Source organism: Benincasa hispida, chromosome 2 (genome assembly GCF_009727055.1).
Source record: "Benincasa hispida cultivar B227 chromosome 2, ASM972705v1, whole genome shotgun sequence".
Taxonomy (NCBI): domain Eukaryota; kingdom Viridiplantae; phylum Streptophyta; class Magnoliopsida; order Cucurbitales; family Cucurbitaceae; genus Benincasa; species Benincasa hispida.
Window position 1 is genome coordinate 6,638,119 of NC_052350.1, and position 23,482 is coordinate 6,661,600.

General features: G+C 30.9%; 1 protein-coding gene across 1 annotated transcript; it reads right to left on the bottom strand.

Moving 5' to 3' along the window:
* Positions 1-12,174: 12,174 nt before the first annotated feature.
* LOC120071767 (WRKY transcription factor 72A-like) lies at positions 12,175-17,670 on the bottom strand. The gene is made up of 5 exons (XM_039024149.1): positions 17,445-17,670; positions 16,616-16,699; positions 14,637-15,206; positions 14,048-14,161; positions 12,175-13,228 (listed from the first exon to the last, which is right to left on the bottom strand). The coding sequence occupies exons 1-5, from the start codon at positions 17,547-17,549 to the stop codon at positions 12,383-12,385; spliced, it is 1,719 nt and encodes a 572-aa protein (XP_038880077.1). The 5' UTR covers positions 17,550-17,670; the 3' UTR covers positions 12,175-12,382.
* Positions 17,671-23,482: the final 5,812 nt, after the last annotated feature.

The window sequence follows — 23,482 nt, forward strand, 5'->3', positions numbered from 1 at the left end:
AAACCACCACCTCTAGTGAATCCCGAAGGACACACAACCTCTACTGGGCATCTAACTAATCAGTGAGGACACTATCACGATCTCTACATCACAAGTATCAGAACATAGTTCTATAACATACATATACATCTCATCATCATGGTTCTATAACATAGATATAAATATCGTCATCATAGTTCTATAACATACATATACATCTCATCATCCTCATATTCAACAGAATCTCCAAGAATAATAATATACTTAAATCATGCTGGCATTCATATATCTCTATGTGCATCTAATCCTTTCAGACCTCAATCAATGAAGGCATATATAAACATCATGCTAACTAATAATCCTCAATAAATCATAATTATCAATACTTAACTCTAGTCCTTTAAAACCTCAGCCAATGAAGGTATACATAAATATCATGCTAATTAATAACCCTCAATACATCATAATTATCATTTTCTAGCATTAGAGCAGTTCTAGTAGTAAGATTACTTACCTCGATGTCAAGATTCACAGTTAATTAGGCAACCAAAATAATACAGTAACTCAAGGTAGGGATCCTAACATTGGAATACAACCACTTTATTTTAGCCCAAACAATTGACTGTAAATCCTTAGATCCAAATCCAAAATACCCAAACCAATACAACTCGCAAAGATTACCAAAATTTAAATGCCCAAAAGCTTACCCAAAGGCGAAACCACTTCCAACTTTTCTTGACGGCGCCCCTTTGACTTCCAAGCTTCTCTAAAACTTGACTTCAAAATCCAAACAAAGGCATATCAAAATAGTGAAGCAACACCATAGCCAATAGATTTACTCGAGGAAAGGAACACCCACTTACCCAAAACAGATCCGATGGCAACCATGTCGGTGGGGTTGGGCGACGCTGGATAGATACGGCTGTTCGAACGGAGGAGTGATGATGGATGACTAGGGCTCACCAACGAGTGGCACACGGTTAGGGGAGTTGATTGGCCTACGCAAGCGCAGGTGAAGCTCTTGAATGGCGTTGGGCAGACGGATCTAGCGTGCGAAGAAAACTAGCTGTGGCACGATTGGGGCTAAGTCGAGACCGTCGATGGTAAAGGGGCTGATCGGCGGTGCGCTGAGTCAAAAGTCGGAGATGAGGGGTGGGTCTTGGGCGACGCGCTGAAGAAAAGAAAACTAGGGGTGGTAGCTTGGGAGACGTGAGAGGATGAGGAAGGAGCGAGTCGGATTTAGAAATGAAAATAAAAGAGGAAGCAACTCAATTACATCGTTCCTCTCCCTATGGTCGAGCTTACTAAAGGATTCGGTTTCATAACCATGGCAATGTACGAGATCTTGTAGATAAAAAATATAGGATGGATTGCATCTGCTTCTGGTAGTCCTCTGTTTTTTATGGTATCCCTTATTTTACAACGGTACAAGATTATACGGAAATGGAACCCATAAATATATGGGTTTATAATAAACTCCATAAGAATGAGGGTTTTTTAAAGAAAAAATAATTAAAATAATTAAAATAAAATATAAAATAAAATAAAATACTTTACTTTATTTTATTATATCTTATCTCGTATTATTTTATTCTTTCCCCTTCCAAATTCTGTTTTTAAATCTCTCTTTCCCTTACCATTCCTAATTCCAAAAAGAATTTAACTAATCTCCTTCAAAATGACTTTAATTTTTTACAACAATTTTCAACTTTAAATAATTAAATTCCAGCAGTTACACTTAAAAGTCCAAAATTTCAAAAACGCCCTCAATTAAAGGAAATTAATGAAATTATGTTACTAACAAAATTTTGGGTGTTACAATATTACTCTACTTTTTCCACTATGAGTCATTCAACAAGTATATCCAAGTCTCATCATGGACAATCAACATCAACAACACACAACAAAAAACTCATAAAAAAATCTTTCAAAACTCAATCAAAATTTTTAAAATTTTCTTCAAATTTTCAAAATAACATGGAGAGCAAGATAAACCCAAATAAACATGCATAGAAGGATAAAGAAGCAAACAAAAAAGTATGAAGGACACTGTTCACACGAGATTTCTGGAAAAATGTATTTCGTGGAGTTGAACTCGAGTCCATGTTGATGTTGAAGTTGATTTGATGCGATGTGGTTTGATCTCTAATACTTGATCCTCTGATTCTCTCTCAGTTAGGTGAATGTACTTGACTTGGAGAAGAAAAGCATCAAATGTTCTTGAAGTAGAAGTCTTGAAGTAGAAGTCTTGGAAGAGTCTTTGTGTCTTCAAGGGTCTTCTGTCTTATAGAAGTGTAGCTTCAGGAGTCTTGAGAGTCTTCTGATTGTTGATGAATTCTCTCTGGCCCCTACAAATGAAGAGATCTTCTCTATTTATAAAGTTCTCAGGCAGGCTTCGTGGGCTTGGTTGGTCTATGGGTCTGGCCCTTGGGCTCAATTAGTTGGTTTTGGGTCTAATATGAGATTTAGGTCCAATTCAACTTTTTTTTTTATTTGGACTTTAAACCCAAATAATAATATCAAATTGGGCCAACTTAATCTCATCTGATTCAACCGCGTGACGTCATCGAAACTGGTCTTCAATTCAATTCGGAACATGTGTCAACTTCTAATTGGACCCAAAGTTAATGATTTAGAAATTCATCATTAATTTAGCAAACGACGTGGTGACTTGTGATTGGTCCAAAATTTTATCCTTCAACAGACACTTCCCTTACCCCAAACTTAGAAATTTGCATTGCCTTCAATGCAGGAAAAGAATAAAGTATAGAGAAACAAGCCTGAGAGCGTACAGGAGTCCACCAAACAGGCTAGTGGAAATAGTACTTTGTGTTGCAAATAGACTTTGAAAAATAAAATATGAGAACATATGAGTGACTCTTTGATTTTTTTTTTTTAAAAAAAAAAAAAAACTGAAGCAAAAACAGAAAAGTAAATAAAGTAGTAAAATATTGGATTGTCTTCCAACAAGCGCTTAGTTTAACATCTCTTAGCTAGACCCAACCCATTCATCACGTCGGATCCCATGATGGTTTAAATCTCCCATTCATGCTTCCACATCCCGAGATCAAAGTATTATATCCATGCCTAAAAGAAAACTCATGCTTAACAAGATTCTCATCTTTGCTATCTATCCTATGACATGTACTTACCTCATTAAAGCTCTTGAGTGATGGATAGATGCCAAAAGGTATCTTGCCCGTATTGACTCTAAAAGTTAACTTACCTTCCTCAACAACAATGTTTGCTCTCCCTGTGGCTAAGAAAGGTCTACCCAAGATGATGGGAATCTCAAAATCCTCCTCCATGTCCAGAACCACAAAGTCCACAGAAAAAATAAATTGGCCCACTTTAACAAGAATACCTTCAACAATACCTCATGGATATGCTGAAGATCTATCAGCCATCTGTAAGAAAATTGTGGTAGGCTTCACCTCCTTCAATCCTAGGTTCCTATAAACAGACAGAGGCATAAGATTAATAGAAGCACCTAAATCACATAAGACTTTTTTAACAGACAGAGAGCCAATAGTGCAAAAACTCTATGGATCTTTTAATTTTGGAGGAAGTTTCTTCTACAATATGGCACTGCATTCCTCTGTCAAACCAATCATCTTATACTGTTCGAATTTCTTTTTCGTTGAAAAAATGTCCTTCATGAGTTTGCCATAATTATATATATGTGCTAAAGCTTCAATGAAAGGAATGTTAATATGAAATTTCTTGAAAATATATAGAAACTTAAAAAATTGCTCATCTAGCTTCTTTTTCTAAAACCTCTGAGGATAAGGAATATTATTAGGCACAAAAGATATAGGTGAAGAAAACTTGAGGTATCGTTCAGGTTCACTTACCTTTTCTTTTAGTTGTTCTTCCTTAGCAACTTCCTTAGGTTCTTGCATTTCACTAGATTCATTATTAAGCTCTTCCACTTCTTTTTCAAGTGGATCATCATCATCATCATCATCTATTAAACGAGTGGCTAGCTTTTTCCCACTCCTCAATGTCAAGGCTTTACATTCCTCTTTTGGATTCTTCTCAAGACAGTTGGGGAATTTACCTTTTCGCATTTTCTGAAGAGAATGGCAATTTGATTAAGATGCACTTCCATGTTCTGAATTGCCTTCTCATGAGCTTGAATTGTAGTCTTCAAATTTGTAGTTCTTTCTCTAGACTCCTTGACAAATTCCAACATTGTCTCCTCTAGAAAAGATTTCCTCTTAACATTTAATGGTCCTACACCGGAAAATCTAGGTGGTGCCTGTAAAACATTTTTATTATTAGCATAGGAAAAATTTTCATGGTTTCTTACTCTAGGATGATAGTGAGTAGGAATTTATTAGTGGCCCATAATGTCCTCTATCAGCATAATTGGTTGTCTCACTCTCTTATCCACCCCAAACTTGTTGAGATTCTATTGATAGTGAATTTGATGATTGTTCTCCTGCAACCAATTTAGACAAAGTGTTAGTAATTATAGTCAATTGAGCTTGAATAGCACTTACCTCATCAATTCCATACACTCCGGCAGTTTTGGTGGTGGAATCTTCACTTGACCAATTATAACTTGTACTGGCCATGTCCTTCAAGATAGCATAAGCCTTACTAGCAATTTTCCCAAGATCGATCCCCAGCAAAAGCATCTATAATGGATTTAGCATTTCCATTCAACCCATTGTAGAAGAATTGAATTTACAACTAGATGAGGTATCCGTGCTATTAGCATCTCCTCAATAATTCTTTGTATCTCTCCCAACAATGATAGAGTTGTTCATCAGGCTTTTGAGAGAAAGCTATAATCTCATATCTCAATCTGGAAGATTTGGTTGATGGAAAATACTTGTTAACAAAGACTTGAGCTAGTTCATCCCATGTTCCAATGCTCTCCGATGGAATTGATTCAAGCCAATCCTTAGCTCAATCCTACAAAGAAAAAGGAAATTTCAAGGAATGGTCTTAGATGCTTGTGAGGATCTTCAATAGGACGTCCTCTAAAAGTAATGTCCTTCGCTATTTGAATCAACCCAGGTTTCAACTCAAAATGTTTTGCATTTATAGATGCATTCATGATCTTGGACTGACCTATGGGAAAGAGTAGTTGGAAATAATCCTTAGTGGCGTTCTCCGCTTCTTCGACCATCACTTTTTCCACTTCTTGCTTGATTCCAAGATTTCTCCTAAATGTATGTTCAATCTCAGGTTCAAAAGGCAAAAAGAGGTTTGTCCTTATCACGGGGCATGTATAGAGAAAAACTCCAACAAAATTAGCACAAAAATAAGGTTTAATCTAAAATTTTCCCAATTCTTAAGTAGTAAGAAAAAAATTGTTATGTTGATCCCTGACAACAGCACCAAAAACTTAATGTGCAATGTGTATGCACAAGCGAACACGGTCAAGTTATGATATATTAAAATGACTTAAGAGGCCAAGTATCGTCCTCAGGGATAAAACAAACAAATTTCACTTAACTATTTCGAGCCGTATTGATTTTTGCTAGGAAATTGGAAAGTCAAATTGAGTGATTTTTATTTAATTTTCAGCAAGCAAGACAAAGAAATGAAAATTTAGATTTAAAGAGTGTTCTAGGGTGTAGGTTTTCATTACATATTTCATTGAGTAATATTTAGGTCAATCATGGAAGTAAGCGCACCGTTTATCTAAGTTTAGAAACTAAGTTCCAAATTATTGTCTTTCAAAAGAAATTCTGTCTCATGCAATTCTAATCGATAACTAATGTCGTGATATCAAATTATAACCCATGGCATCAAACATTATTGTCATCAACTTTTATTACTCCCCTAACTATTACGTGATAGGTTAATAGTAATTTAATGTTACAAGTCCGATTAAATTTACAATCTATCGAATTAAACATTCAATCTAATATTTATTGATGACCAATCAAAGTCAATTAAAATAGTAATATTAAAAGATAAATAACTAAGCAATTCTATGAAATCCCTAAACATTAACTCAAATTCATATGTAAATCCAACAACACCCTAAAACAAAGAGTCTAGCTACTCGTGGTTCCCAAAAACATATTCTCATACAAAATTGAGGGTATTTAAGTAGAGAAAAAGATAGAATAAGAGAAAACCATGTTTGGAGTACTTCTCCTCTGGTGGAAATCACCAATCTTCTTTCTGTTAGCACGTCAAAAAGTCAAACATCTCATAATCGGTCTCCAATCTTTTCTCTTCGATGAGAACTCTCTTTTTTTTTGTCTCAAAATTAGGTTTGAATGTCTCATCTCTAGGTCAGAATACTCCTCTCTGTGTTCATAGTCATCTAAATAATCATAGGGTTGAAATTTGGCAAAAAAAAACCTTGTCAAAATTATCAAATTTGTCAAATAAAGAAAGTTAGCACTGCAACGTCTTGATAGCAGCGTTGCAACGCTGCTTGAAAAGTGCCAGAAGTTGCAACATTGGTCTAAAGCATTACAACGCTGCATCTAATATTATAGTTACTGCCTTTTTTGCATCAACTCTCGCTTCATGTTGTAGTGTTGCAACACTACATCAAGCATTGTAACGCACCCCTGTTTTTTGGAATATTTCATTTTTCCTCTCTTTTCTTCACTCCCTTTGGTCCCTTGCTTGGTTTTGACTCCTTTAAGCCTAATTTGGTCTTTTTTTTTTTTTTTTTTTTACTTATTTTGATTATAATTCACATCTCGATCATAAATCCTGAAAATCGCTAGCAAACACATCAAATCTAATAAAAAAATATTAAAAACAATCCTAAATCTAAGGCAAATAATGTACATTTTGTGTGCATTTTAGCCTCACCTTAAGAGGGGTATTTGCCCCAATATGATAATTAAAACTTTATTTCGAAGTGTGATAGTAAGTAACACATGAGAATTATGAAGATCGAGATTAAAATGCCTTTAAACAATATTTTAGCTCAACAATGAAGTTCCACAGAAAGGGATAAAATGGTTGATATTTGATTTTTTTCTATATACTCAGTGAAAGCAGTGAAAACATTTTTTCTTCTTTTCTTTTTTATTTTTTTTACACATTTCCTCCAAATGACAAACATCCCATGGTCGCTCAAGATTCTTGCTAAGTTTTTTTTTACTAACAAGAATGATAGAGTGAATTTAAAGTACTTCACTTTAAAAAATATTTAACATGAGAAAGAAGTATGTAGTTTCATTTTATTTCCAACGAAGCAAATTTCCAAAGAAGTCATTTTTTAAGAAAATGTTATGATATGAATGATGCTTGAATGCACATGCATAATGAAACCTTAACTTTTTTTTTTTTAGCTAAGCCTTGGTTTGATATTACTCTATTGATTATTGGATTTTTATAAAGAATTCAAAGGAATCAACTTTATTAAAATCAGAAGAGAGAATAAAATATCTACATTTACTTTCATAACCAAGTATACCAACTACTTCTACTTAAAAAGAAGGAAACCCCTAAATTCTACTGTTCGCGCCTTGAAAAATTTAGCCAACCTATTTTGATTAGAGTCTCCACTTTATATTTAAGGCTAAGATAGTGTTTTGTTGAATGTTCTATAGCTCCTATATGGTACTCACAATGGGTGTTTGGGTCATACCAAATTGGATAGGGTGGTCGCTATGGCTTTATAGACAAGGTGATTTTGAAACAATTGGGGTAAAAACTCGGTATAGGTTATTGGGGATTGGATCATAGCTTTTTTCTTTTTTGTCTCCTGGCTTCATGACTATGTAGAGCAATTCGCCTCTTTGATTTTGAGTTATGTTGCACAACATGTGGGCACCTAGGAATATATGCATTAAACTTCATCTTAGGATTTGAAACTAATACGGAGGTTCTATCTATTTTCTTTGTTGAATCCTTGTTGTTTTTAGGGATTGATTGAATTGTGACCTTTTTTAAAGTTGTTGACAGTTCCATAGTTATATCTCTCCTTTTTAGGTCCTTTATGCTCTTCTCCATTTCATGAATGTTCAATTTGTCTCAATCTATGTTTTTGTTATGCTCACATCCTTGGAAACAAATTTCTTCAGAATGTCAAGCTTCTCGTAGGAAATAACTTTTTCAGGATAGTCTTTTTGTTTGCTTTTGTTAGATCCTCCTTATGTAATGAGAATCCAAGTTGATAGTTTGTAGTTTTTGCAATATTCTAAACAACATCAAGGATTTTTACTACTTGACCTTGAATCTTGTCAATATCTGTGCGTTAATTTATGATGCGATGATGTGTGTATGCGATAATGTGCAGATGCGATGGTCATACAAGTTTTCCTAACAAAGCCCAAGTATAAGCCTTCTTAGGTTCCTGGTAAGTCCAGGGTCGAACACAGGGACTACTAAATAGATATACGACAGACTCTTTGATTCTATTGCAATGGTGAAAAAGAAGTAGATGGTGTTTTGATTTAGATTTTCCTATGCGACGGAGTTGAACGCGGAGTGATGAAAGCGTAGAGTTACAATAAGTATGCGATGAAAGGGTTAAGAAGGGGTTTAGCTAAAATTTTCCAAGATTGTGTACAATATATGCGATCATGCTATACATAAATATCAGTACTACATTTCTCAATGCAAAATGCCACATTTCCTATTTCTAGGACGCATGCGATGTGTATAAGAAACAGCAAATAGAACTTATTTCTAAGTTTCTACTCTTGCTTATACAATCTAATCCGACTCTCTCAAGTCTAGATTCTATCTTTAGACTACTCTCTCAAGTACATCCAAATGAAGAATGACGCATACATAAGACAAGATGATCGCATAAAATGCATAGCTTAGGTCATGCTAGCTAAGTACTTCTCAACCCATACAGAAATTTAGCTACTCATGCATGGTGTGGAGAGATTGAACATAAGTAGAGATGAAGTTTCCATTTTCTGCAAATAAAGTATTGAGTACAAAATAGCAAATGGATTTGAGAAATAACAAGTCCGGTAAGCAATGTCTTGCTTCCCGTGGCCTTTTATACTGCTCTTTATCACTTCAACTCTGTTCTAGTTGTGGATTCTTACTCTCGCAAGGGTTGGTCTTCTCTCCTTTGTATTGCATTCCGGCAGTCTCTCGCTCTGTCCGGGAGCGATATCTCTCATCTTCGCCTCGTCTCCTTGCTCTCTCCGTCTTCTATGTATATATGTCGTTCCCTCTCTGGTGGCATTCGATATTTATAGATTTCAAGGTGAAGCAACTTTTCATACTAATGATTGCAATGATGGGCGGCAATAATTTCCCTACTCTGTTGCGCCGTTTAAAAGTCACCGAAAGTTCAATGTACTTGCTATAGTATGATTTTTAACGGCTTGTCAACTGAATTCGAAATCGATCGTTATTAGCTTTACGTCCCATCATGATTTATTATGTTGTCGTCTTGATGCAAGGTCTTTATGCGATCACTTTTTGAGAAACTTCTCACGATTGCAACTTTAAGCGCGCTATCGCATTGTGCCCTTGGATTGCAATTTCATTTGCGCCATCGCATTGTGCCATTGGATTGTAATTTCATATGCGCCATCGCATTGTACCTGCACAAAATAGATAAATTAACTGCTTTTATGCGATGAGCATTAACAATCGCAATTCCTTTCAGTTTGGCGTTTTCAGACATGATATTGCCTATTTTACCATCGCTTTCTCTCATTGTTTTACTAATTTGAGCTGTAATAACTTGTATTTCTACCAGTTATCAATATTTTGTCTTATTCTCATTATCTTCGAATTTTGAAATCTTAAGATTTGCTCTTGAGTTTAGGCTTAACTTTTCAAGCTCCACATTTTGAATCATTGTGACTTGCTCTTGAATCTGGTCAATGGCTCATCTCATATTTTTTAACTCATCATTTTGTTCTTCCACGACTTTGCTTTTTACCATATAAGAATAGAACATGTGATTGTTAAACTATTTTCTTTTAAACGAAGAAGAACATGTGATGGTTTATATATATAATGAAAATTAAACGTATTAAAGATGTAATGAAGAATGCAATAAATTTTGAATTATTTTTTAGTTCATGTACACATATACATGATGATATGATGATGAAGATTATTATTATTATTATTATTTTTGAAATTTTCTACAAAAGGAGATGACTATGCATATAAATAATGCAAATGTCTTCTCATATTTTGACTTCAAACACTAATAATAATGCAAATGGGGAGTTATAAAATTAACATCATATTAATAAAATAATATTAATAACATAACATTAATAATATAACATATGGGTGATTAATTAACCATTAACTAATAAATCATATATTACGCATCATATTAAAATACAACTCTCCCTTATAACCTATAGTTTTAATATGAATTTCATTCATATCAATTTCAACCTATAGTATTTATATGAATTTTATTCATATAAATAATATATGAACCTTATTCAAACACATATTGTATAGTTTTAATTATAAATCATATTTATAGTTAACTACGTGCTATAATGTATCATATACATTATAATATATATTAATCACATTAATATAATCAATACCTTTAATTCCCTTAAATAATTTGAACAATTCAAATTCAAATTATTCCAAAAACAAGTATAACTTGTTTTATCTTTAGTGAGCTAGTAAAGGGATCTTATGGATCTACAGTTTAGAAGCACCAATGATATGAAATTAATTAATTGAACTTTTTAATTGAATTAATCAATATTCATTGATTGTCGGTCACTCCACTAAAGACCGACAGCTGCACTCTTCGCACTGTAGATATATTTCTGTGTCCATGAAAATAACCAATCAATAATGAGTTCACTCTTCACGAATCGCTCGTAACTACAACTGTGTCAAATTACTGTTTTATCCCTATAGTTACATTTAACTTCTCAAGTACCACCAATCCCTCTAATGAACAATTAGTTATAGTCTAATTATAAACTAAACCCTTCTCTAGCTAGTGAGAGGGTGAGACGCCTCATTTTTCAAGACCCAAAATCAACTCTTAAGGGAGCAATTCATCTGCTTACCCGATGGACGGGAAAGAGAGAATTCCATCTTGTGTAGTTGTGTTCCCAACTTCCTATTCGGATAAATCCTCAAAATGGTAGACATATTGAGTTGACAGATCTGGCCACTCTCACCCATATAGATCAAAGGACTGCCCTCATAGAGAGGAAATCACAACTCATTCAGGATTAAGGTCAAGTTACTTATGGTTATCCTAGTGAAATGTAAGTCTATTCAAGTAACGGTGTTATAAAGAGAGCTAATCATTTCAATGTTCGATTCTATACAAACTCTTTGTATAGAATACTCTCACTCACATGTCTCCACATGAATGATCAGGATCATATCATTTGTAACACTTTACAATTATTGTAAAAATTACAAAGTGAATCGTATCTATAGTGTCGTCTGGATAAGGTATCCCGTCTCATCCATATACTACAGACCGTTCAGATTATTACTTAAACATGATTCATTCGTATGTCAACTACATACATGTTTTAAGCTACATGAAATAACCTTGGATCTTAGTTTATTGGATTTGGGTTAAAACATACTAAATGTCAAATAAAATAACACTTTATTTTATTAAATAAATAATTTTCGTACCAAATAAATTATTAACTACGAAACCCATGAGATTTAAGGCATTAATTCTAATAATAGCAAATTTAGATCCAACTCTTAGAGTCTACTGGTTATCGACTATATCACTAATAGTAGTCTGTCATTAATAGATTTTGGTACATTTGCAATTCTTTAAAAATGTTTTTTACACTTAATTATTAATTCTAAAAGTGTTGTCCATTGCAACTACCCTATTATTTTATAGTATTAATAGAATTCGATTTAAAACTCAATTTGCTTTCTTTCTCTTATTCTGCAACCTATTATTTTTTTAGTGCAATTAAAATTTTATTAAAATTATAAAGAAAAAAACTGAAAATATGATTAATTTGAGGTCTTAAGTTTATATATTTTATAATGAAAAAGGTAGCTAACCTATATATGGGAATTTTGGAATAAAAGTGTAAAGAATGGAATAAAAGGACAAACTTTTCTAAAAAGAAATAAATAAAAGAACAAACTAATAACACCAAATTACAACAAATGTCATGGCTAGCTAATTAATCTGTCTATGCATTATGTTGTCAATATATATATTCACACACTATGAGCTACAAAATTACTATACATATACAGTAAATGAGAATACAGTTCTGAAAAAAAAAAAGATAACTAATGAAAATCTGTTGATCAATTCACATCCAAAAATTGTCTACATATGAACATTTCTCTTGACATGATATCAATGGCTGAAAGTCTAGCTTTCTTTTTTTTATCAAAAAAAGAAAGAAAAAAGAAAAAAGAAAGAAAGAAAAAGAGAGAGAACTCTTGATTTGTTGATGGGTTATTTACAAATCTCAAGTTCTAAATAAAATTCATCATCCAACATTTTTCACTTCCCATTTTCTCTACTATCGGCAGGAGATGAAGAAGGACTCTTGGAGGTGGAGCATGTTAATGACTTAGCTGCTTGTGCTCCTCCAACTAAGCTAGAAATAGGAGCACCCATCTCCCCGCCATTTCCACCGCCGATAATCGAGCTCAAGGCAGCTGCCAATGCCGATTGGAAACTTGGGTCCGACGTAATTGCCTTAGTTGCTGCGGCTATCGTGTCCGGTAGCGGCGGCTGTGTCGGCGGAGTTGAAGATTTGGAAAATTGTTGAAGATAGGTTTGATAAATGTTAGTGTGGAGAGGGAGTTGTTTAGCAAAATCTGATGCCATTCCTATCATTGCATTATTTTTGCTTATATTACTATAAGGTTGATAGCCACTATTATTATTGTTGTTGTTCCAAGACATGAAGTTGGGCTGAGAAGAGCCAAAATCAAGGCTTGTGAAAGGATATTTTGGGGGATAATTATTATTAATAGTGGAAGGAATATTCTTATGGAAAGGAGAGGAGGAGGAAGTTGAAGGAGGGTTTGAAGTGAGGTCTAAAGTGATTGTGGGATGGTTGAGGGAAGATAGCATTGAAGAGTTTGGCAAGTAGAATTGCTTTGAATTGGTGTTGTTAGAGAGATACATGTTCATTCCATGAAGATTTGCTGCGGCGGCAGTAGTGGCGAATGAAGGGTTAAGACCGGGTTGAGAGGTGGAGGAGGAAGGGCCCGAGAGGAGCATCGAGGCCGCGGCGGAGGTGGTGGAAGCCATGGCCATGGCTGAAACAGGTAGAGGATGGTTGTGAGTTCCTTCATAGGTGGTGATTAGTATGGAAATATCATCCACACTCCTTTGCACCTGCAGATACACATATATATGTATAAAATAATATTAAAATAAATAGTTACTTGATTTGATTTTTATTTGTTCAATTGATTTTGACAAAATTTTGGATTGATTTCACAAAAACTTTAGGTTTGAAGCTCTACCACCTGTTTGATTTTGATTTCCTTTTTAAATGAAAATAGAATCATTACAATTGACAGAGTTAATAAGTGTATAGCAACATTTTTAAAAAAGTGCACACATATAGCAAAACCTATAAATGATTGACTCTATCGCTGATAAACTTTTATCAGTGATAAACTTCCTATCATGTAATAGACTTTAAATTTTATTATATTTGTAAATTTTTATGTAGTGTACTATATTTGTTAGTGTTTTGAGCCTGATTACTATATTTATAATTATCACTTAAAAATACTTTTTGTTTATACTTTTGTAAGAAGATGTCTTTCATCATACAAAATAAACATGTTAATAATTTTATTTATAATCGAACAAACCTAAATTTATAAATACCTTACAAAATAGGATTTAACTTTGGATTTTTTTTTTAAATACAAAAATATGGGTATAGAAATTTGACTTTTAAATCTAAAAAAAATGAGTATATGCCAATTAATGCAAAAAAAACTAATCAAGTTATGATAATTAGGTTGAGATTAGGCAAAACTTTTGTAACATTTCAAAGGACGTTATTACTATTGTACATGCAAAACATGGTCAAACTAATTAACATGCATATTCCAAAAAAAAAAAAAAAAAAAAAAAAAAAAAAAAAAAAAAAAAAAAACTCAATTAGATAAAAGAAAATAATAATAATAAAAAAATTACCTGTTTCCTTACTGGACATGTGGGTGCACCAGTGCAACGATAATAAGCTCTAGGGCAAGGATTTCCTTTTGCAATCTTTTGTCCATATTTTCTCCATTGACATCCATCGTTCATCTGCATACCACTTTATCGTTCTTCAATCCAAAATCACCTTTAAATAATTATATATAAATACTCGACCGTTTGCTTATATCCGAATCAAAATCAAGGAATGAAAATGAAAATTGCAGGACCCATTTTATTCTTTTTCTATATTAAATAAAATGTGGGGGTCCACTCCAAATTTGACAATTCTATTTTGTTTCATTTTAAAACTTTTTTTGAAGCACTTCTTATCTATTTTAGAAACTCTTCAAACTCATTGTTTTTCATCCAACACAAACATTATTACCCTTTTTATAAACATGCCCAACAAGTGTATATATATATATATATAGTGTTATAAACATATTATCTTTTATAAACATGGCTAACAAGTAAACTCAACTAACAATAACATAACATAAAAAAGTTAGATGTTTGATTCTTCCACCCCATGTATGGCAAAAAAAAAAAGTTAATATATATATATATATATACAGTGACTAACCGTTGGAGTATCACACCGAGCTCTCACACAAACTCTAGCTTTCTTGGGAGGATTTTGCTGAGAAACCTCATCTTCTCCGATGGCGGGTGGGGGCAAACCGTCGGGCTTCGACATTTTACCCGGCGGCCAAGTATGTCCGGCTTCTTCCTCTTTAGGTTCACTATTGGTTGGACTTTGAATATGGTGATGATCCATCGATGGGGTTTGAATAATATAATCTTGTTTGAGGTCTAAGATGTTTTGATGATGATCATGATGATCTAATTTAGTTAGTGAGGAGGAAGAAGTGTTGATCTTGTTTTGATGGGTTGAGAATCTTCCTAATGTGAGTGAAACCATATCATCAACTTCTTCAACTTCATGATCATTATTTATTGTACTTCCACTTGTTTGTGTTGATTTTTTTCCTTCTCTAATTTGATGATTCGTCATCTCATGGAACTTCCTTTTCAATGTTTCGTAATCTTTAATTATTTCATCCAAATACCTTTTTAGCCTCTCGTTTTCTTCCCTTACTTCCCTCATTTCAACTTTTGTCCTTTTAATTCTTTCTTCAGGGTGTTGATTATCCTGTACATTTACATCATAAAATCACATTACATATCATTTATAATACCGTTCTATAGATGCAATGCATTTAAAGTATTAAGCTAAATTTATGACCAAATAAGAAAAATTCATCCCTTAAGATTAAGAGAGAGCTCTCATAAACAAATTAAAGTTCTCTATTTAAATAGGATTTCAAAAACTTTATATTTCGACCCTAAAGTAGTTATTTATGGTCAAAAAAATGACAAATAATTTAGTTAAACCTAAAATACTAATTTAACACTTATAAGGCCTTTTTTTTTTATTAACCTTTCATTTTTATTTTTTGTTTTTGAAAATTAAATCTATTTTCTATTATTTTCTTATAATGATTTGCATGTTTCTTAAGTACAAGAGTTAATTTTTTTAGTCAAATTTCAAAAATGAAAACAAGTTTATAAAAACTAATTTCTTTTTTATTTTTCACAATTTGACTTGTTGTTTGAAAATATTGGTAACTAGTCGATAACAAAACAAAAATTTGAAGGTGAAAAAGGTATTTATATATTTAATTTTCAAAAACTAAAAATTTAAAAACCAAATGAAACTATCAAAAGGTATCTTAGGCTCCGTTGTTTGGTAACTATTTAGTTTTTTTTTTTTTTTTTTTAAATTAGGCCTATAGACACTACTTCCTACTTCCAAATTTACTCTTTTGTTATCTACTTTTACTAGTAGTTTAGAAAATCAAGCCAAATTTTAAAAACTAAAAAAATAATTTTTAAAACCTTGTTTTTATTTTTGGATTTCGGCTAATAATTCAACATTGAACTTAAAAGATGCAAATCATTATAAGAGAGGAAGAGGAAATAAACTTAATTTTAAAAAAGTAAAAAGTAAAATGGTTACCAAACAAAGTCTTAGTTTTTTTTTATTTTTAGTTTTTAAAAATAAAGTCTGTAAACACTTATTTCATCTCTTAAGTTCTTGCTTTTTTAACTAATTTTTGCCAATGTTTTTAAGAATCAAACCAACTTTCGAAAACTAAAAAAAGGTTTTTGTTTTTGAAATTTGGATGAGTATTCAATTCTTGTACATAACAAAAATGTACATCATTATAAGAAATTAAGACGAAATAATAAACTTAAATTTCAAATTTCAAAAGCGAAAAACAAAATGGTTACCAAATAGAGTCTAATTAATCTAAATTAACATCTCCTAAAGTGAGCTTAGCTTAATTACCATACAATTCTTTTCTTGAGGTTAGAAGTTCAATTCTCAACCCCACAATTACTATACTAAAAAAATCTAAATTAACAACCAAACTTCTATTGACTACATTATACAAACAATCTACAAATTAAAACTCCCCATTTATAATTTTCCACACTGATACAAAGCATGACATGTGAGATTAAGCAAAGAAAACTACAGAGTTGCCTTTTTAGTACCTCTTCCTTCCAAGTTGAATTAGAAGCTGATGGGACTGAGAGAGTTTCCATGGAGGGCTTTTCCATGTCACCCATAAAAGGGACCTATATGCAATTCATCAACCCAATTACCATTAATAATTAAGTACACAAAAGAAGAAACTTCTTCAAAGTAATTAAGGAGAAACACAAATCCAGCTAGCTAGGGTTTATTATATCTTTTTCCCATTAGTCAACTTACAAACTTTTCAAATTGACAATGGATTATTAATACGACTACATTAAATTACATCGATTATAATTAAAGAGCAATTTACTAGATAAACGATCGAAATTCAGTGCACGTTTAATTTTTTGGAATAAAATCCTTAAGGTTAACAAACAGCAAATTAACCCATTATTGTAATATGGACAAATTGTTCAATATGAATACATTTTGAACAAGTCCAATGTATTTATTTATTTATTTATTTTTCTGTCAGATTTGGTTCGATTTTAACGACCAACTCTTTGTAAAAAATTAATGGAATTGATAACTAATTAAACTACATGTAAATTGATCTTCACAAAGTAAAATATGCCATTTCATAACAGAAACAAAGACACAAAAGATTCCTAATTTCCAGATTTTTTTTTTAAGAAAATCATATTTTCAACTAAAAAACATGAAGAAATTTTGATTCATTTTTTCCATTAAACATCAACAAGAAATCTCCAAAAACACAATAACCCCACAAAATTTTTTGATCTTATAATTCCAAAGAGATAGATGAAGAAAATCGAAAAGGAAAAGTTTTTTATTAATCCCCCAAAAAAAAGAAAAAGTGGGTATAAAAGATAAACTAATTACCTTGAGAAGAACATCTTGTTTGGGATTGGGAGCAGCTTCTTCATCTTCTCCTCCACTTGATTGAACTCTATCATTTATGGCTGGCAAAGCTTTTTCAGCCTCCATGAAATTACCCTCTTTACTTTTCTTTTCTTTTCTCTCTCTCTGCCTTCAAAAACTTGTCCTCATAATTATAATAGAAATTTATAGATCAAAAGAGATAACAAAGCAGCAGTGTTTGACCACTCTTTCCCTCTCCCCTTTGTTTCTAAGAAAAGTACAAAAATACGATATTTAAAAAAAATAAAATAAAAAAAAAAAGGACTCAGATTCAACTCTTTAATTAAATTACTTATCTCTCATATCCAACACAAATTCAAACTCACAAACTTCTACAACTTAACATTAATATAAAAATAAAAATAAAAAAATAAAAAAATAAAAAACTCTTTTAATTTTCACTTCATTTATATTTTCATGTAGAGAGTGGGTTATGGCGCAATGGCCGGAGGAAGAGAGAATTTATATGTTAAAAAAAATTGATATATATATATGGAAGATGTGTGGATAATTAAATTAGGGTATTTTGAATAATAATTATTATTGTTAATTTAATAAATGTCACATGGGGATTGGTTGAAAGGTCAAAGTTTAAGTTTAACGTGTGCTGCCATGGATGACATTAATTAGTTCTCTCTTTTCTTATCCCTTTGTTATCTTAAACTATACCTCTCTCTTTCTTTTTTTGTCTAAAGGTCAAAACATTTGAGTCTTTGCAAATAAAAATGAACTTCTCATTGTTGGTCTATGCTTTTGACCTTTTTTTAATAAACGTCATATATTCCAATTATATTCATCATTTTAATTAACTTAGTTTCCAAATCATAATACCATTTTCCGAAATTGAAGTCCACCCAACTGATCACAACCATATAAATATCTCAATCTTCTTTATCTTCCGCTTTAAGTTTCCTAATATATATATATATATATATATATGATAATTGCATTGGATAACACTTTTAAAGATAATAATTAAGTGTATATCAAACATCAATCTATCTATGATAGACTCTATAAACTTTTACTAGTGATATAACCTATCACTGATAGATCCCTATCGAAAATATAGTTTATCACATAGATTATAAAAGAAAAATCTAAATTTTGCTACATATGCAAATTTTTTTTAATCATGCTATATTTTCAAATACTTTATCGAGCCTAGGGTAATTATTGCATGTTAAAAGGTTAAAAGGGTCACTCTCAAGTACTATAAAATAAGCTTATGATTTTGGTTTTAAATTGTTCTGGTATAAATAATTTATGTGCTTTGATGTACTAATTCTAATTTAAATTATTTATTTGTATTCTCTAGTCTCAAACGAAGAAAAGGGTGTGAGTGACATAAATTAAGCTTTCAAACGTGTGCTGTAATTTTTTGTGGATTTTCTTTGATGTTTTTCATGTAATTTTTTTGTATTTTTTAATTGTTCATTTCTACATTTTTTTTCTTTTTTTTTTACCTATTAGTAGGTTAGAAATGGAAGGTTTTTTTTTTCAAGAATTATTCAGACGAAAAATAGGCGTACAGTGGAGTTTCTACGAATTTTCAATGACTTGAAGATAATAATAATAAAAGTTGATGGTTGAACTTGAATAAATAAATAACTGTGCATATATATGGGAGAGGTGATGCAGATGATCCGACCCGATCCGACCCGGTCAAGGAGGGCAACCAAGTTTGCCGTATAGTTTGCTGGCTAACCTCGGGATCAAGGCCGTTGACTTGCAATTATTATGGATGGATATATATAAATTAGAACTTGTGGCTTTAAATTGAAATATTAAAATTAAATTCATATATATTATAAATATTATTATCAAATATCCGTTAGATGTTCATACTTATTGTGCACTGACTATTTGTCATACCCTCATTTTCTAAAGTGTTATCATGTGTCTCAATATTTGTAATTGTAATCTACCTCCTACTTATTAAATTATCGACATTTCGTAGATTTTGGAATACACACATTCAACATCTAAAAAGATTTGAGAAAATATAGAAATCCATCATTTTTATTTTATTTACTTTTGTTATTTATTTATTTTATATATTTATATATTATGCTTAATTTATTTTATTACTATATTATATTATATTTATTTTAATATTATATTTTTGTTGGTACACCTTTGTATTCTTTAATTTCACAGCAATATATAATATAAATCAATTTCTTTTTGCAAGAACATATATTAATGAATATCCTTTAACAAGTCTCCTTCTGTTTTTTTTTCTTTTTTGAAAAAAAAAACAAGTGTTGCTTTTATATCTATAGTAAATAATAATATTTTTCTCTAATTATGGCACTTTTCTTTGATATCAATTTTGAGCAATTAGATTGGCACATAATCTCATTCTCTCCAATTATTTATATAAAAATAAATTAATCAAATTTTAAAAATTAAAACAAATTGCCACATGTTAATTTTTTTTTATTGAGTGCAACAAGGGCTACACAATACATGAGTATGGCCACGATGCACCCAAGTTTTTCTCACCAATTTTTTTATAATTCTTTTAATATGTAGGAGTTTTTTCTTACATTATGTAAATGGAAAAAAATTAAGGAAATTGTGACAATTTTTTAAAGTTTAAAGTTTAAAATTGTAATGCAAACTTCAATTGGATGAAATTAAAAAGTAATACAACTTATCAAAGTTTATGCATGAATAAAAATTGATTTTTCTTTAATAGTTATTTCAGATTTTGTTAGAATGTCTTCTATTTGTTATTTGGTGCTTTGAATGACTAAGTATGGGTCTCACTGAATTTTTATTTGTATTTATGTTATTTATGATTTTACCTCTAAGATTTAGAAGAGTGTGTTTTATATAAACTTTCTAACTCTATTGTGTCTTGGTAATTTCTAATATGATATTTCTCTCTAATATAATAAGCTAATCACTCCCTCTATTTATAGGTTGTGGTTAACACACTATTAATGAATTATGTAAATCTCTGTATCGATTTCTCTACTATATATGTTTTCTATTTTTCTTAGATCGTCTATTTCATTAAAAAAAAAAAAAAAAAAAAACTTCTCCTTTTTACATCAAGATTAGATAAAAGATTAGCATATTTGAGTCATAAAAATATTTCCTATTTTGGCCATCTCTTGACATCATTTCATCGACTTCTGGTCAAATATAACTCATAAATTGTCTACGTTTAACGAAATAATTCAAGTTAATTAAAATTTAAATATAGAGTTTATCTTTCCATTAGTTGATTGACTAATACTACACTCAATTGAGTTGTTTTCCTTCTTTTATCCCTTTTCCTTTCGTTCTACAATCAATTGACATTACTACAAATATAAAGAATTCAAAACTTCATACATGAAAAAGATATATATATATATATATATACATCTTCAGAGTTTAACAACACTCAACTCGAAACATACATCCATAGAAAATGAGTATTTTCACCAAGAAGTAATTACCACAAAATAGGAGAAATTAATCTCAAATTTATTGTCAAAACCAAAGAGGTTGAACAAAAGATAGCTCTCAACCATAAATATATTATATCAAGACATATTCTAAGTAAAAGTGTTGGCTTCAAAATCCATTAGTCATCGATTCAATTTTTCTTTCTTTATGTGAAGGTAAAAATTCAAACCTTTTGAGATTAAAAAAAAAAAAAGTTGAAATAGCCGAAATTGTGGGCGAGTCTAATTACTTAGCATAAATATGATGTGTGTTTAGTAAACTATATAAATTGTTAAATAGCAACATGGCCTATATCATTGCGTATTTGACTTGAGCAAATATGAGTTTATGTTTGAAGTGTTGGACACTATAATTGACCACATCAATTACGTATGGGGAGGGGTTTGGTATATATGCTAGCCTAATAATTTATGAGGAAATTGTGAACTAATTTAATTTTGAATAATAATTTATACAATAACTAACCAGAAAAACTATAAAAGACCTTTCATAGTCTTTCTCGAAGGTCCTGACAACCCATGTTATTAAAAGTCTGGGACTTTTTATAACCTTTTTATAAAGCTATATTAGATGCTATAATAGAGTATGGAGATATAGCATGTATACATGACTATGAAAACATTCAATAGCATTAGTCATTAAAGTTATCTTTAACATATAATAGCTTGCTCTCAATGCTATTTTTATCATATAATAGTCTTTTCTTAATGCTTTATTTGACATATGATAACTTTTTTTAAGGCTATTATAACATATATATAGCTTTAGTCTTATGTTATAACAAACAATGTTGATATTATGTCCACATTACAAACACTTGTTTCAAGTTAAATAGACATATAAAGTAATTCACAATGTATGCATTAAATACAATGACTTCCTTTCATTATTGAAATTTAGTAATCAATTTACATTAGAAACCAAAAAAATATCCAATAATACAAAAAATATATCAAATATAATTTTCAACCATACAAGGTTCACAAAATACAAAATTCATCAAGTTTTGAGGATTATAATATCATGGAATTGAGCTTCCATCTTTGATCTTCATCTACCTACATAAAAAGTGAATTAGCATCAGATTGGTTCCCAAAACCACAATTAAATGTCAAAACTATATAAAATGTATATAATTGTCATTTTGGCTCTCAAAACAACCTAAAGAATGTGGTTCATTAATAATCGACAAAGTTACATAAACACAATTATTAAACATTTAATTACCTCTAAATTCATGAGTTTGTCATTCATTTTAGCTATTCTCAATGTAACAAATATATACAAGCATTGGTCAGAAATGATAAGTTGACATTAAACTTCATAGATCATTGAAATAATAAATGCCACTAATTAGACAATAATAATACAAGCAATGGTCATGAACTCTAAACATATAAAAATAGTAGTAAAATATAAACAAAGGCACCATGAATAAATATGTTAAAAACAAATTCAGAACAATATGTAAAATATGGAGATGATTTACAATTCTAATAATAGATTGAAATCAACAATAGAGTAAAGTGTAACTTATTTACCCATTAAGAAGAAATAAAAAAATAAGCATGACAAACATGGAAATAAAAAATAAGCATGACAAACATGCTAAAATAATACTTTCTATTTGTGGTTCATTGACAAAAAGATTCCAAACTTGTCTATAGTCACGAACCTACAAATAATACTCGTGGTAAAAATAGAGTAATAAATAATTGAAGGCGAGAAGAGAAAGAGTGTAGAACAAGATAGAAGAAAAGGAAATTGTTATTTAAAAAAAAATAAGAATGAGATAATTCAAAATGTTCTAAAAAATGTTTTAAACTGAAATTTGAGCATTTGTATGTTATTACCCCCTTTAAAAGTCTCTCCTGTTTGAATCAGTATAGAACGTCTTATTCGCAACCACATTTGTTGTCAATCTTGTGATGGCTTCCTTTCTCACACTATCATCCATTGGAATATTGGACCAAGCTTAAGAGTAGGAAATCACTAGAACTATTATCAACAAATTCTGTACTTTTGCACCAATAAAAGGCATTGAAAATAGATAAATCAAGAACATCTCTAAGGGATCTTTCTTTTCCATTGAAAATCCTAGAATTCCTCTCATCCCAAAATCTTCTAAAAAAAATTTGTTTTGTTAATGTTATCCCATAAGAGCCCTTTCGTTGCCTTAAAAAAATTACGATTTGAAAATTAGTAAAGGAATGAAGATTATAATTATTAAGCATAGGTTGAATGCATAGGCATGATTGATGAACATTTTAAAATAGATTATCTACTAAGAAATCTTTCAAATCCATGCATTAATTAACATTCATATAAAGTTCTAAAAATATATAAACATACAACTTCTCACAACTTTTATTACAAAGAAGTCTAGAAATATTTATTGCTTTCAAGAAACTAAGCAACAAAAAATCGATTAATTCAGCACTACAACAACTCACTAAAGATGCAACTGAATTCCTACATATTTGGGTAACAATATCGACAAAAGATAGTATATCAAGGCCAATCAGCTGCAGTGA

Bases quoted from the DNA above. Each gene is read 5' to 3' on its own strand.
- LOC120071767 (XM_039024149.1), bottom strand. From the start codon at position 17,549: ATGGAGGCTGAAAAAGCTTTGCCAGCCATAAATGATAGAGTTCAATCA. The intron at 16,700-17,444 runs GTAATTAGTTTA...AATTGCATATAG, and splicing joins AACAAGATGTTCTTCTCAAG to GTCCCTTTTATGGGTGACAT. The intron at 13,229-14,047 runs GTAATTTTTTTA...GTGTATCTGCAG, and splicing joins CATGTCCAGTAAGGAAACAG to GTGCAAAGGAGTGTGGATGA.